At 45.6% G+C, this 16,391-nt stretch overlaps 1 protein-coding gene across 2 annotated transcripts in view; it reads left to right on the top strand.

Annotated features, from left to right (window-relative positions):
- The window catches only part of tanc1b (tetratricopeptide repeat, ankyrin repeat and coiled-coil containing 1b), an 85,941-nt gene that overhangs the window by 64,902 nt on the left and 4,648 nt on the right, over positions 1–16,391 (top strand). Inside the window, exons 11-23 of one of the 2 annotated variants that reach the window (XM_053876172.1) lie at positions 1,480–1,711; positions 1,772–1,938; positions 3,946–4,553; positions 6,155–6,263; positions 6,340–6,462; positions 8,727–8,963; positions 9,035–9,220; positions 10,754–10,832; positions 14,806–14,939; positions 15,010–15,133; positions 15,202–15,377; positions 15,796–15,928; positions 16,325–16,354. In XM_053876172.1, the coding sequence (XP_053732147.1) occupies positions 1,480–1,711; positions 1,772–1,938; positions 3,946–4,553; positions 6,155–6,263; positions 6,340–6,462; positions 8,727–8,963; positions 9,035–9,220; positions 10,754–10,832; positions 14,806–14,939; positions 15,010–15,133; positions 15,202–15,377; positions 15,796–15,928; positions 16,325–16,354 (2,338 nt within the window). The remainder of the gene's footprint in view (positions 1–1,479; positions 1,712–1,771; positions 1,939–3,945; positions 4,554–6,154; positions 6,264–6,339; positions 6,463–8,726; positions 8,964–9,034; positions 9,221–10,753; positions 10,833–14,805; positions 14,940–15,009; positions 15,134–15,201; positions 15,378–15,795; positions 15,929–16,324; positions 16,355–16,391) is intronic. The other variant, XM_053876173.1, reaches the window with a different exon arrangement.

The raw sequence follows: 16,391 nt of genomic DNA, 5'->3' as shown, positions 1-16,391 counted from the left end.
TATAACATAATAATGCAACAATAAGGTAATAATACAATAACAATACTATAATATTATAATGATAATAATAATAACCAGAAACAAGATGTTGCAAAAGGTCTAAGAAAGTCTAGCTACAATGTTTACAAAAATAAGAAAACACTAAACCAACTTCAATAACCATTATGAAGGAAAATGTGGGTAAATTGAAAGCAGAAATACTGAGAAATATACCATGTGTATATTGGAAGTCAAATCTGCATATAAAACTGCAGTATTCCACGCAAGAGTTGATGAATGCCGTATTTATTCCTTTTGATGTCAGTCCAATAAAACCAATGGTGGTTGCGTCAAGCTAATACATCTGAGGTCAACAGTGGTCCGAGGGAGAGCATTGAGAGCGGTCGCCATCGTCTTAAAGAGCAAATGGCTTTCATGTTAATATGCAGCAGTTGTGTGCGCTGCATCAATAAATGTCAGATCTATACAGTAATATCTCCAGTGTAATAGACATGGCAGAAGACATGGCGTCTCTGGTGCTTCCTCTGGCCGTCTATTGTGATCTTCACTAAAATAAATAACTTTATTCTGAAGGGCCTCCTTTTAATGCTGTTTAGTTTAGGTAGATTTATTAGCCTCCGCTGTTTATACGCCATCCTAAACAGATGACGACGGTATTAACAGACGCCTGGCTTTCATGCTGTTGTGCGTAGAAAAGCATTTCATTGCGCAGCACATTTAAATAAACAATTTTCTTTTTAAGTGAGAGGCTGCCAAATTGGAAATATATTTTATACGAAGCACATGTGTTTGTACCGCAGCAACAAATGATCTCAATTTCATGGATGTAGCAGAACAAATAACACAATTCGTCACATTTGGAGCTCATTTCAGAGAGGAAACATCTGCGCTCCATTCCTTGAAACATTGTGAGGCCGGTATTTCGCTTGAGATTCTTCGACATCGAAAGGTTTTTTAACATGTAAGCCGTTTGGCTGCAGAGCCGCAGTCGGCAGAGGAGCAGGTCAGTCGCTCCTCCTCCTGCAAGTGTGTCAGCTCCGACTGTAATTAGAACAGAACCAAACCTCTCCTGAGACTTTCTCTTTCCTCTGCCCTTTCCCTCCTTCTCCCTCACAGCCATTAAAGCCGTAACCACCTGGGCCGCTACAGAAAGTGCTGCTTCGACTGGAACGATTGGAGCAAATTAAATGATTTTTTTTTTTCTTCTCATTTATCTCCTCCTTTGTCTGACTTGGACTATAGTCACTGAGTTGGTTGGTTTTGCATATCCAGTGTAACTAAATGAGTAAAATAAATGCTGCAAAATATGCTTTTTACCTGCGCAACTCTGCAGAACGGCAGTCCGTTGGGTTGTGTTTTCCATTCATTCATTTTCTTTAGTCTGCATCGCAGGGGCAGCAGCCTTAGTGATGGGGCTCAGATCCACATCTCCCAGAAACTTCAGTGTGAAGTCTGATCACTCCCGGTTCTGTCTTCCAGGTGGTGGCGTATCACTACTGCCAGGCCGACAACACCTACACCTGCTTGGTCCCCGAGTTTGTGCACAGCATCGCCGCCCTGCTGTGCAGAGCTCACCAGCTGTGTGCGTATCGAGAACTCCTCCTGAAAGAGCCACATCTCCAGAGCATGCTGAGTCTGCGCTCCTGCGTCCAGGATCCCATGGCCGCTTTCAGGAGGGGCGTCCTAGAACCTCTGACCAATCTACGGAAAGGTAACTGGCAGAGTGATGCAAGCCCTGTTGCCAGCTACTGATCCTCACGTGCCTTTCCAGAGAGGAAGATCCCGGAGGAAGATCTCATCATCTTAGTGGACGGCCTGAACGAAGCGGAGTTCCATAAGCCAGACTACGGGGACACCATCGCCTCATTCATCACTAAAATCATCACCAAATTCCCCCCCTGGCTGAAGCTGGTGGTCACAGTGCGAGTCAGCTTGTTGGTACGTCTTCAGCTGTGATCTTTTACGTTCTTCAGACCAATGCGGAAACAACTTCTGAGCCACTTCGGGTTCTCAGCACACGCTTTTCCATTTATCACTGTTCAAAGAACTGACATGCTACAATACATCATATTGACAGTTCAAATGAGAGGAGTGACAACAAATCTGCAATTCTTGGTCTGAAAATAAAACGCAATCTAAGCTGTTTCCGATTTGGTTTTCGTTGGTTGCTGTCCTTAAGTATTGCTAAGCTAAGTCAACAGTTGACAAGTTCCACGACTGGAATGTGTGACTCTGACTCTGTGGTTTTGTGTCCTGAAGCTTCAAAAGTCTTTTGCACTAAAGACAACCCTGTTATGTTTCCATCACTTGAGACTCGCCAGCTACCATGACTTCTCTCTTTTCTTTGGAGGTACTTTCCTCTGACAAATGGAAAGAAGAGGATAATTATCTTGGAGAGGGTTATTTCCAGTCTTACACTTCATTCGACTGTCTGCTTCCTACCACCATTACCGGCATGAGACTCGGTGGCTCCTGACAAGTGTGCGACAGGTTCCTCGTCACACTTAAACTCTCCCGCGAGTTCATCCTTTCGCAGCCAAGAACATTCATGAGGTCGCTGAAGTGACCCGGGAGTCAGGGCGGCGTGACGAGGAAAGACAAGTCGCGTCACTTTAAGTCGAGCCGCGGCTAGAGATGGTGACACTCGGGTGAACAGTCACCGAAACGTGCTGAGCTCGTATTATGAGCTGCAGTGTGTTTATTAATGATGAAGTTACATTGAGAATTTCTCAGTTTCTACTTCTTTCTGATAAAAAATTGGGAGTTTCCTGTCTTGGATTAAAGATGGATCACACTCCTCAGCCTTCCTGGAAAATGCCAGCGTGAGAGTCTGGCAGTTGGTCAAGCATTGCATAGTGTAGGAGCTATGAGGGTTTCGTCCTAGTTTGGAGCAATGGACCTGCTGTAGAGGGTCCTTACAGGGGTGTAGGAGTTTGTCCTACCAGTGCCTCCTGTGTGGGCTACTCTGGGAATATGATGTGAGAGCTCCACCGGGGCTGTCGTATGCCAAATTTCTCGGCATAGTTGAGGGGAACAGTTCTATGACCTTTGAATCCCATCCCTGCTGGGGCTGTTTCAGTGATGCAGACGCTGTACTGGTCAGTGATAGTGAAGAGAGAGCTGAGCCAGAAGGCAAGGCTCGGTATTGATATGGTCACAAGCATGGGACCAAAAGATCGCAAATACAAGCAGCCGAAACAAGCTTCTCCGTAGGCTTAAGGAATTTATTGCTGTTTCAGATTCAGCCATTGTGTTTACACGGAATTAAAAAAATGTGATTGCTGGTTGCTGGGTTTCTACCTCTGCATGAAATGCTCATTATAAATAAAATAAAAAAAACAAATGAATAACATAATATAGCCTCAGAATCGAGCAGTGTCTCTGCCTGTTTCATACAGTACGTGTGATGTGCTTGTGTGAGTGGTGTCATCACACTGCGCTGTGTTTCTGTTTCTTCACACGAGAGCAGGATTGTAGGATTAAGGCGCATCGATTCCTCGGACCCCCGGGACTTAGACTGTAATGTGAGAGCTGTGGTTCGCACTTCAGCTCAGCCCTGTCATCGTCTCATCCAGCCCCCACCCCTTCAGTCCTGCCTTCTTCACGTCCACATGTGCAAACGGAGACCTGTTTCCTCCAGGTGTCTCAGAGCTGTCGCCTCTCCGCTGCGCAATGACATCATGCCGATAAGAAAGACGTTCGGAGGACTGGTTCGGTCTGAAGTCCGTGGCTGGGAATCTGATCTTGCAGTGAGATAGCTGCGTTATTGATTTTGTTGTTCACTTGTTGGGTTAAATGGAAGGAAAAGAGCTTATTAATGCAGAGAGTTTGTACAACTGGTGTCAAACTGACGGCCCTGGGGCCGAGTGGGTCTCGCCCCGTCTATTTATTTGGCCCAGATGTTTTACTAATCTGACTGTGTGTGTGTGTGTCTTGTCTCTTCAGGAAATCACCAGTCTTCTGCCGTTCTCCAAAATCTCTCTGGACGATTTCGATGACAACAAGGAGATCAGCAACGACCTCAACAGCTACATCCAGTACCGCATCAACGGCAGCGCTGAAATCATGAGCAACATCAGCCTGAACGGAAAGGCCGACCCCGTGACGGTGGGGAAGCTCAGCAGCCACCTGATATCGCGCAGCCAGGGCTCCTACCTGTACCTCAAACTCACGCTGGATCTCTTCGAGAGGGGCCACCTGGTGATCAAGAGCGCCAGCTATAAAGTGGTGCCAGTCTCACTGGCCGAGCTCTACCAGCTGCAGTGCAACATGAAGTTCATGACCAACTCGGCCTTCGAGCGCTCGCTGCCCATCCTCAACGTGGCGCTGGCTTCGCTGCACCCCATGACCGACGAGCAGGTGTTCAACGCCATAAACGCCGGCTACGTGGAGGGAGAGCTGATGTGGGAGGACTTTCAGCAACGCATGGAGCTGCTGTCCTGCTTCCTCATTAAAAGACGGGACAAGACGCGAATGTTCTGCCACCCGTCCTTCAGAGAGTGGCTGGTGTGGAGAGCAGATGGAGAGAGTACTGACTTCCTCTGTGACCCCAGGTCAGTGTCGGCGTGTGTCCAACCATGTGGTCCCCTCAGAATAAACTCTGTTTGCTGGAAAGATTGTGAAAGTGGTGAAGGATGTAGAAGAGGTTTAAGTGAGACATGTACACAGTGTTTTCTAAATAGCTGTTTTACATTCTCACTTAGTTTTTGTCCAATTGATACTGTTGATTTACTCTAGTCGAATGTATTTTTCTTCTCATCTTGATGGCATTCTTTTAGATTTTTTTTTAATGTTTTATTTACATCATTTACCATTATTTTCTTATGTTATTGTGAATATCTGGGTATCTATCTATCTATCGAGCTAACTAGCTAAAGAGCTAGCCAGCTATTGGCGCCTTCCAATGTAGGATTCAGCAGTCGTACAGTGGGAGAATCCTCACCACGCAATTCAATATGGCTTCCCTGGACGTAAACAGGAAGTTTTGAATCAATGAAATTCGTCAAACTCATTCAGCAGATTTGTGTTTCCTCTTCACCCTGCAGGTTTTTTTGTTGCAAACAGTGTATTTATCAAGTCTCTTATTTACCAACAAGGCACAAGAGAGTTGCTTATGTGGACTTCACTATCTTGTTTTACGCAACATACGAAAGTCTTTTCCGACTCTTGTATGTTGCGTATTTAAATGAAATTTTCCGGACACTTTGCTCATGGGAGGAGGAACAGATAATAGTATCTTAGCAATCTTCTGTTCAGCTGCGGCTCACGAGGAAGAAGTACAGCAATGAATTCACTAAAATTGTTCTCCTGGCTAGTTAGCGTCACTGGTGAACTAGTGGTTAGTTAGCTAGTTCAATTCCTCGTCGAGATATGACGATGATATGAGATATGAACTGGATTCATGCGAAGTTAGCTCTTTGGCAGAGATTTTTAGTTTTCTATTTATTTGTTATATTTTTTCAAAATTGAGTACGTAACCCCATATTTTCAAAGCTATTCTTTAGACAAGCAACATAGAATGTTAGCTAAGCGAAGCTCCCCAGTTGCGTAACGTGGACATATATTCCCTTGCGTCGCTGTTTGGCAGTACAATTCGCCAGCGCAGAAACTTGAATCTGCGTGTGCTGCTGCTTGTTTTCCTGGCTCTCTCCTGGTGTTAATTGTAATTCAGCAGCCTCCTCGGCCGCAGCAGAAACTGCAGTCATTCATACTTATTAAACTGGATGATATCAGTTCAGCCGGCTTCTTTCCCCTCCCTGCTCTCCGTCCCTGCAGTGGTCCACAGCCCAAATTCATATTCCAGTCAGCCACCGCCTCGCAACTCGCTCACTAAAGCCAAAAACAAAAGCGTTAAGAAAGCTTATTGAGGATGCGCGAGCTGATAAAAAGCGTCTGTCTGTCAGTGAAGGGGCGAGAATTTGAATCCAATCAAAGTGATCTGCAATCATGCATGTCTCTTTTAATGAAGCTCTGCATTCATTAAAATCTGCGTTGGAAGTTTTCCTGGCAAATGAAATATTGAGATATTCCTTCCTTTACTGGTGCACCTTTCGCTTGATTTCATGACAGCGGCTGCGGGTGTTGTTATTGGTGCTGTTTTGAGGAACTTGTTGTCTGCGAGTGCGGTGACGGCAGTGTCCGCTTCCCTTCCCAGGACTGGTCACGCTCTCATGGCCTTCATGCTGTCGCGGCAAGAAGGGAAACTGAATCGGCAGCAGACCATGGAGCTGGGACATCACATCCTCAAAGCTCACATCTTCAAGGTACCACAGATGCTCCTCATCTCCATCTGTTCTGCAGCAAGCTTCCACTCACGTCTGCCTGCGTCGACGTTCTCAGGGTCTGAGTAAGAAGACTGGGGTGTCGTCCAGCGTGCTGCAGGTGCTGTGGATCAGCTGCAGCGCCGACGGTCTGTCTGCTGCCCTGGCTTCCCTGAGGAACCTTTACACTCCCAATGTGAAGGTAGGTGCACCGGAGCTCCTCCTGAGACTGACTTGAAACAAGAGAGGTGCAGTGTTTGCAGAACACCCCCCGAACTTCAGTAGGTCTCAGTCTACGCTCTGAAAGATTCTGTCCTGAGACAAGGATCCTGGGTCTGAACTGAGGTCCAGTGATTCAACGGTGCCTTCCAGCCTCCATATGAGGAGAAAACGTGGATCTGGTCAAAACCTGTCCGACCGCCTGGGGAGTGTGATTCACAGCTCCAGCAGGCGTGAGACTTCTCAGCCTCACACAGAGAGCGGCGAGGTGCCTGTTGTTCTTGTGCAAACCGATGAAAAGATGGACGGCTGATTCATCCCCACAGCACAGTTTCAGCCGCGGATGGTGGCATGGTCCGGCCACCGGCCTGGTTCTGTAAAGAGTCATTACATCTTGGTGAGGTGCCAAAGAGCTCAGTGGCCCTGCTCAGATTAGAACTTGGCTGGATCCCACCCGTCAATGCTTCCGAACCCCCTGGGATTCGTGGTTGGTGGCATGTTTAGAGGATCAGGGTTGCCAGACTCAGCGTCATGTTGGACCTCAGAACAAAGGGGAAGGTGTCAGGAGAGCCGCGACACCTTACCTCAGTAGAGTTGGAGTGGACCGATCCATCTTAGATTCACAGCCGTGCTTTGTTCAAATGGAGACACTCACTGGTCCCCATGAAAACATAGGTGCCGTTTAAAACCCTCCCATATGTGAGCGCTCGGATTACACCCAGCAACTTGGACAAAATAATTTCTGCAAACTTTTTCTGGCATCTTTGTAATCGTGTGCCAAGCCGAGCAGCTGTGAGACATCGAGGTTAAACACCGGGTCAGTAAACTCCCGCGGCTCATCCTTCCATCTACTTATCCATAAACATGCCAACTTTGTTTTTGAACGTCAGCCATCTGCCAACTACTCCTCCTGATTACTGGGTAGTTGTTGATTTGGAAAATAAAACCGAAGCTCCAGCAAATCAAACATTATGTGTCACATCCACGACTTTTTCACTTATTTACTGCACTACTGTCCCTCTATATATATATATCAGTTTTGACTTGTTACCATGGCAACAATAGATTCAAGGAAGTGTTTTTAAATGTGTGTAACACTTAACTTGCAGTAATGGATCGTGTTCGCTGAAGTTCACATTTATTTATTTATTTTCCTGTGAAATGACCTCAGAGCTTGTTCACTCTCAACACTCCAGCTTGTCTCGACTCTTTTTTTTGACCTGCTGACTCCAACCTCCCACTGACCTGGACTCCCTCTGGGGCCAGTCCAAGGAACACACTTTAAATAAGGATTCTGAGTCTGACATGTTTAGATTCGCCAGCCAAATTGCATGCAGTTTAAGATGCTGGGAAATAAGGATAATATCTCTGAGGCATAACTGTTGCCACATTTAATTTAGACGACTGGATTTTCACATGTGGTGAATTAAAAACACACACATTCGAAGAATCAATCTGATGTTTTTGTTTCATTTCTTTCATGTCACATTTTCTGTGATTTATTGTTGTGCTCCCAAACGTACCGTAAAGAGTATATTGGATTTCTTTTTTTATCAAGATAAGAAAATTATTACAGCTTTTAATCATAAAACACAATATAAAACATAAAATAAACAAAAAGGAAATTTTAAAAAAGTGTGTTTTTTGTCCTACTTTCGCAGTGACAGTGTTCCAGTAATGATAGATTTAATCTCCCAAGTCAAGTGCTTTTTGACAAGTTAAACACCCATTGCCTTTGTGTTGTATTGGGAGGCTGCTTTTAAATCCCTCCAAACACACGTCTTGCAGCAGTTGTGTAGCATAGGAATTGTGTTATAAATCCAGTGGAAAAGTCGCACCTGTGCCAGGTATGATGAGAAAACTAGGCCTGTGAGGAGTTCAGAGGAGAGAGTGCGACCGCGGCGGACGGACAAAAGTGTCCTCTTCAGAGCTGGCGGTGCAGTTGGGAGGGAAGGAGGGAGGGGAGAAAGCTACAGTGTAGACGGTGAAGTAATGCGGTGGAAGAGTACACACACCGCGCTGTAATTAAACACACACACGGGAAATGAGGGAGTGCATCATTCAGACCGCCCGCAGTAGGAGAGTGTGTGTTAGCGTGACTCGTGCAGCAGATCCAGCTGGGGAAACATGAAAATGATGAGCTCACAAAGTAGTGAAACCGAATATACTTGACTTTGTGGAGACGTTCTTTCCGAATCCTCAAAGTAAATCGGTGTGACATAAACGTTTACTTGTGTCATGGTGCAGGTGAGCCGCCTGCTGATGCTGGGCGGAGCCAACGTGAATTACCGCACCGAAGTGCTGAACAACGCTCCGGTCATCTGCGTCCACTGCCACCTGGGCCACCAGGAGATCGCCGCCCTGCTCCTGGAGTTCGGGGCGAGCTTGGACGTGGTGGCCGAAAACGGCATGAGCCCGCTCTGCTTCGCCGCCGCCGCTGGACACTTGGGTCTGGTCATGCTGCTCTGCAAGAGGGGGGCCAAGGTGAGGGTCGCCGGACCAACCAAAGGGGAGGGTGTAATCCTGCGCTGTGGATGACAGTCGATCCTCTCCAGGTGGACCACGGGGATAAGAGCGGCCAGTGCGCGCTGGTCCACGCCGCCCTGAGGGGACACTGGGACATCATGGAGTACCTGCTGGACCTGGAGTGGAGCGGGGAGGGGCCGCAGCAGGACTGCGCTGTGAAGGACAAGGCTCTGCAGCAGGCGCTCATCGCCGCCTCCAGCATGGGCCACACGCAGGTCTGGCACACTTCAGATAGTTCCATCCTCTCTTCCTCTCATGGCTGAGTCAGTCAGCGGTTCTGCTGCGTTTCATATTTCATCTTCCTGCTCCGTCGTCACGATCAGTTCCGCGTCTCGTGACTTAAAGCCCCTGAGATCCAGGCTATAATAATGTGTAATGTTTTGAATTCTACTATTATTCTACCATTAGTCTGAGAATGTGAAATCTGAAAAAATGTGGTTCTCAATATTTTTTTGTGATTATAAAAAAAAAAAATTATCATAAAAAATATTTAAAATAGAATAAAGATTTGGTGTTAGATACTGTCAAAAAAATAAGTTAAAAATTCCACTCATTTCATCTTATGTTCAGACTTTAGAGGTGAAAAACTCTCAGACTCGTGTTTTATTTTAATACCGGCTTTATAGCTACAGATTGTTGTGAATAAAATCATTTTTAAAATGTAATCTGAATTTTTCTCATCAGATATTTAGATCCGTGAGGTCAGAAATTCTCGAAATAGACACTGAAATTAAGACTGTCAGAACTTAAATTTTCAGTATCATAAAAACACAAGCTTTATCAGATAGTTTTTCAACTCAGAATATTGCTATGACTTTTCATGTCTATTCAGATATGGAATTTTAAAATTATTTTAGCTTGCAGGATTTCTCATTAAAACTAATTTTTCTCATTAAAAAAAATTAAATAAAAATAAATTGAATTGCAAAAATGTTTAGAATTTTGATATTTGACAGTTTTAAAATGTTTTTTAATGTTTTTATAAAGTAAAACTTCACAAGAAAAAAAGGAAAATATAAATATAGTGACAGAAAGGACCTGTAAAATCCACAAAAAATATATAAATTTCCTGTAACATTCCATCAAACCCAAAAAATGTTCAACTTATACCAGTATGTGTAGCCAGATTTACATTTGATCTGCTCTTCCATTTAAACCTAGAGCCGGGTATTTTCATGCGCCTGGTTCTGACCTGAGCATGTGAAGCCAATTCCTCCTGGTTCCGTTCACTCTCCAAATACTGAAGCGAATCACATAAAAGCAAAAGCATTCCCTGCAAAACAGAAGCAGCGTGACTCTTCCGCCAACACGATCATGTCTCTTCCTCTTTGTGATGCGCCTCGGGCGTCTGTGGAGCCGCAGAAAGCGCGGAGGGCTGAAGATTTCATCTTGTTCTCGGGGATGAGCCTTCAGGGTTTGACATGTTGTTCTCATCAGAGACGGTGAAGACGGGTCGCGGATCAATCTCTTCCGTCCTGCTGGGCCTAGGTGGTACCCCGGGCTCCTCATTAGCCCGGAACTGATCCCAGGCCCGACTCAGACTAGCAGAACTGGGGAAGCTGCGAGGCACACGAGGGAGGCCATCGAGCCGCCTTGTATCAATCGGTGTTGGCTGAACTTTAAGCTCCAGCTGTGGAGGCCGATTATCGTCTTCAGAACTTCCTCCTCTCTCCGCGATCTGCCTGTTCTCTGGACGGTTTATTTGATCCGGGCTGCGCGTCATTAATCTGACTTTCTGTTTCTGGCAGGTTGTGAGGAGTTTGCTGGCGATGAAGAACGAGCACGCCGTGCAAATTGATAGCCATGACACTCTGTGGGGAGAGACAGGTACGTGTCCATCCGTCTTCTCGCGTTACTCGCCGCTATTGTGTTCTCGCCTGCTGTGCGACCGTTCAGGAAGGTCTCGTGCTTCCTGTTCGCGCGGTGACGGCCGTCGCTCCGGCCAAAACTCTGTCATGCTCACGTGGGCCTCTGATTAGAATTCCGTCGACGTGGTCTTTTTTCCTGCCAGTGATTTTCCAGCGCGCCGCTGTATTTCAGCTGCACGAGCCCCTCGCAGCCATTTGTTTTGGAGGATGACAAACGTGTGCAGTGAAGTGCTCGGCCATCTGTTCCCAACGTCGGTGTCGGCACTTTGAAGGGATTTTATGGCTGCTCGATTACTTTCAGATGTTTCTGTCCTGATGGATGTGTGGAGGTCCAGCAGGGCAGATACTGTCCAAACTCTCGTATGAACACATGAATCAGTGTTGGTTTACCTTGGATTGCTTTTATTGCTTCCGTTTTTTTCCACTATAATTCAGGCTTCATAAACCACAGTCCAGTGTCTGTCAGATGTTTCTGACTTCACTTTGGGGTTAAAATTCCGATTTTGACTTTTTGTACTTAAATTCTTCATTATTATAAAATAACTTTAACATCAGACATTTGGACTTCTATAGTCAAACTTTATTGTTAGTCCAACTTATATCTAACAACATAACAGAAATTCAAATTCTAAATGAAAAATCCCAGACTTTTCTTCTATAACTTTAAAGCTCAGAAAGAGTTTTATTATCACATATTCAAACAAAAAGCTTGTGCAATAATTCTGACCCTTATATTTTTGTGACTTGAATTTAAGAAATAATGTGACTTTTATCATGATTCCTGCTTTGAACTAAACAAAAAATCAGGTTTTAAATTCCTCAAGTTTTGTTTTCAGACGTTCAGTATTTGGAATTTAAAAAAGTGATAAATAGATATTCAGACATAAAAAAAAAGTTAATATATTAAATAATTTCTATACTTTCCTTCAGATTAAAGTGATTCTTAATTTCCATATCAGATATCGGACCTGTGAGAATAGAAATCGTAGATATAGAAACTGCGTTTTAAACCTAGAATTCTGACTTAAATATCTCAGAACTCTGAATTATCAAATTAGAACTCAATTTCAATTCATTCTGAATTTTAGTATCAGCTATTCCAGCATTTTCAACAGTCAGAATACAAATGACTTTTAATATTAATTCAGAGATTAATACTTGTACTGGAAGAATGATAATAAATAAATAAATAATCGGTTTTAAATTGTAATTCTGGGCTCATTTTCTCGAGACTCATCTTTTTATATTTATACATTGAATATACAAGTCATGTTTTAGTATCTGATATGCAACACATTCCCCTCATGAGTAAAAGGTTTTAATGATAGACATTCAGACCTGTGGATGGTCTCTTCTTACATTTTAAAACTTAGTTCTTTCATTTATTATTTACTGAGAAATTCTATTTTACTGAGAAATTCAAACACTCGATGGCTTTTCACGATCAGATATTTTGTGATGAAACTGTGTTTTAAGGAACATGATTTAGCTGTGGGAAGTTTCTTCGGTTGAAGTCCGGAATTCTGCAGCTGATGATCAATGAATCTTTTTGAAATGAGCCGAGGAATAATGGCGTCTTTGTGCTGGCCTCATCTGTAAGCCGCCGGCGTTCGGCAGCAAAGGTTTCCTGCTTGAAGAATGTAGGTCAGCGTGATGGAGGGAGGCTGCCGGGCCGATGGTTCAGTGGTGGTTCTGCTGAATGCCTGACGGGCTTTGGACCTGGTGACTGAAGAGGAACCCTTCCTCTCCCTGGTTCCTCTGAAACCACCACGTCGACGCGGGTGCGGCTTACCTCCAGCGCTGGCTCTCAGTCCACCACGTTTCACAGTGCTTCTGAGAACTTGTGATTTCTGATGGAGTGAGGAGAAATTCATTCCCCTCATTTAGCGCCTCCTATGTCTCTGCCGTGAGAATGAACCTATTTGTACTCATGAGGTTAGTGAGGCTGGATCAGAACCAGTGCAAAACCCGCTACAGTTGGCATCAAAAAACTCAGCATTCACATATAGTTTAAAAATGTAATTCAAGACTATTTTGTTGTTGGTTTGTTTGACTGCAGTTGGACTTGTCAGCAGACTGTTCAGCTGGTGCACCACAAGGGTCTGTCCTCTGCTCCTTTAGGTAGCATGCAGAAGTAGATGACTCTTGCACCCAACTCTGTTGCTGTTGAACTGGTCCTCCTTGTTTTGTTGACATGTGGTTCCACCGTGTTATGACTCATGTGGTCTGCATGTACTTACCATTATTTTGTCCACAGTTTCATTGCGTCTTGCAGAGTCTCATCATGCTCAAGTGTTGCAGGTTCTTTTGATCTTGTACTCTGACTGTCAATCTCCAAGAGATCAGTCCACCATTGCTTTCTTCTGTCATCATTCGCTGGAACTTTTTTTTTTGAAAGCCTTTTTACCCTGTTGTTGTTGAGGTGATGCAATTATTTAGAGTGTTTTTGCTTTCATATCCTCAAGTGTTTTCATTGCCTTTCAAGCAAATCTAATACAGTTTAGAAACTATTCCACCTCGAGAGGTGACCGTACCCCGTGTTAGTGATGGGTAGATGAGGTGTTGTGAAACAGTATTGTCCTGAGTCCTGATTTTCAGAGGCCACTAGATGGAGCTCTTGGTTGAGAAAGTGAAGAAGTTAGGTTTGGTTGACTTTGTTTTTTAATTCCAAACGTTTTACAGTGGACAGTGCCCTCTAGTGGCCTCTGAGAATCAAGTGAATGGCAGATGAGGTGTCATGAAACACCATTGCAGGCTCGATGGAACAGTGTTCTGATTTTCAGAGGCCTCTTGATAGCACTCTTGGTTTCAAAATGATGTGAGGTTTCATTGACTTAGTTGTTGAAGTCCAAGCATTTTGCAGCAGACAGTGCCCTCTGGTGGCCTCTGAAAGTCAAGACACTGTTTCATGAAACAACTACTCATCACTATAAAACTGCTTGTGCTGCAGCTCAGCCAATGGTCACATAACACCAGAGCTTTGTCCAATAAGCACCTTAGGATCTGCTCCCTGAGGGGCACAGTGCCCTCGCAGTCTTGTGACGGGAACACATCACGTGACTCTCTGGCTGGATCCTGACTCCGCCTCTGTTCTGAGGAGGTTGAGGAAGTGTTTCTTTTGACCGTGTGTGGAGCTGCAGGTGAAAGTAATAATCATTTCTTTGGCCAGCGTCTCTGTGATGTTCTGCTGAACCTAAACACAACCATCAGACTGTGTGTGACCTTGGAGTCTCTCACGCGGCTAAAGCTAATGACTCATCCAAACCGCCATTAAACAACTGTTTCATGTTGCGTTTGACCTCAAACTTGATTTGATCCGACTCGCTTGCGGCTGCTCCTGGTGTCGGACAGTTTAAATACGGAGACCCCCGTCAGTGATGGGTGACCTCCCTCACCGCCCTCTGAGTCAGGAGGAACTGCCGCGGACAGAATCTAAACACACACAAGAGAAATCGCGGCGCTTCCTCCTCAGCGAGAGTGCGACCGCCGCCGCTGTGAGGAAACGTGTGGCGTATTTAAAATTAAACGGAACATTACGTCTTTATGCAAATGGCCCCGGCAGTCTCCCGTGTTTGAATAGATGCAGATTGAATTGCACATCTGTGGCGCCGCCGTCTTTCAAAGTCCCCGTTTAGGATGCAAAACACTGTGCTGATATGCAGGGAGACGTGATTCACTCGCGAGGATCCAGAAGAGAACAATGTGCAGCAGGTTTGTTCAAGACAAACACCGGCAGATGTGTCTCATCTGAGACATTTGTGCGACTCTTACGAGAGCACTAACACACAGCGTTCAGTGGCTCGGGCTTCGACTCTTGGCACGTGATCCAGGGAATCTGAATTCTTATGGTGATAGTCCTGTTTAGATTTGAATGGAATTCATTTCGACCGTATAAAACTGAGTGTAAGGTTTGCACATGTGTCATCACGCAGCGTTGACGGCGTCAGCTGGTCGAGGGAAGATTGAAGTGTGCAGCTTCCTGTTGGAGCAGGGCGCCGTGGTGCAACAGGTGAACCGGCGGGGGGTCTCTCCGCTCTACTGCGCCGTCAGACAGGGACACTGGCAGGTGAGGCTGGCTCGTCCCGTCCCAACATATTGAGATGAAACGGATTATAATCCAAAATGCCTGCCGTCAGATCGCGGAGCAGCTGCTGCAACGCGGCGCCGACATCAACATCAGCGACAAACAAGGTCGGACTTTGCTGATGGTGGCGGCGTGTGAGGGTCACCTGACCACGGTGGAGTTCCTGCTCTCCAAAGGTGAGATCAGGCGGAGCGGTTCCTGTTTGTCACTGAGCGTTTCTAATCCCTGAATTTTTGGCTGACAGGTGCTTCGCTGACTTCGATGGACAAAGAGGGACTGATGCCGCTCAGTTGGGCCTGTTTAAAGGGACATAAGAACGTAGTACAGTTTTTGGTGGAGAGAGGTGCCGTCATTGACCACACGGACAAGAACGGACGAACCCCGCTGGACCTCGCTGCCTTCTATGGGGACGCAGAGATCGTATGTGGCAACTACTCTCACACTGAATGAAATGGCCTTTTCTGACCCAGACTGGTGCTAAAATGAAGAAGCAGATCAGAGTGATAAAGAGGTGTTTGTGGCCTCTGACTGACCCTTATCTCATTTAGAATGAAAACATTCTACTTATTTTACCGCATATTTTTGCTTTGTATTTGGACTGAAACATCTAGAAATGATTTTTCTTTTGTTATAGTATTCTGATTATATTGTTTCATTATTCACACAACATACATTGGAAACAGGGCTCACGACCTGCCCCAACATGGCATCAAAGTTCAGTGTTTCACCGAGGTCCAGTACTGAAACATGACCAACACTTTTAGAGTCGAGACTAAAGCTCCCACACTTAGGAAGCACTTGAACAGACTGGAGTGACTGAGGTGTTTGTGTGTGGCAGGTCCAGTATTTGGTGGAGAGAGGAGCTGTGATCGAGCACGTGGACTACAGCGGGATGAGGCCACTGGACCGGGCCATCGGCTGCCGCAACACCTCAGTGGTGGTGACGCTGCTGAAGAAAGGAGCCAAGCTTGGTGAGCAAGGTTTGAGTCAGTTTGAGTTAGTCATGACGTGTTTTCATGCGCGGAGTCCTGGTGTACGCGTCCATCTCTTCATTCTCTCCCACCCGCCAGTCGCTTTGCATCCCATGACTTCCCATCTTGAGCGTGATTTAGCTTTGAGACAGAGTCATTTCCATCCGTCTGCTTCCTCGTCACGTTCCGCTCCAGTGACTTATCGCCTAAACGACATTCACTCGCGGAGGGGCCGCATGGCTTATCGCCGGTCTCGCCCAAATAAAACAGTAATGAGCAGAAGCTTGAAAGCGTCTCCAGCGCTTGACAGTCTGCCGGTGTCTCACTTCTGGACTCAAACGTCTGCTGCTTTCTCTCCACTCTCTGTCTCTCCCCAACTGCTCTCGGTAAACCAAGGGTACAGAACGTCGCCCTATGATCGATCAGGTACAATCTTTAGGTAACTTTGCCTCGTACCCGTTAT

This window comes from Synchiropus splendidus, chromosome 10, assembly GCF_027744825.2.
Source record: "Synchiropus splendidus isolate RoL2022-P1 chromosome 10, RoL_Sspl_1.0, whole genome shotgun sequence".
Lineage (NCBI taxonomy): Eukaryota > Metazoa > Chordata > Actinopteri > Syngnathiformes > Callionymidae > Synchiropus > Synchiropus splendidus.
The sequence above is the reverse complement of the archived record's forward strand: the minus strand, read 5'-3'. Positions and strand labels throughout refer to the sequence as shown.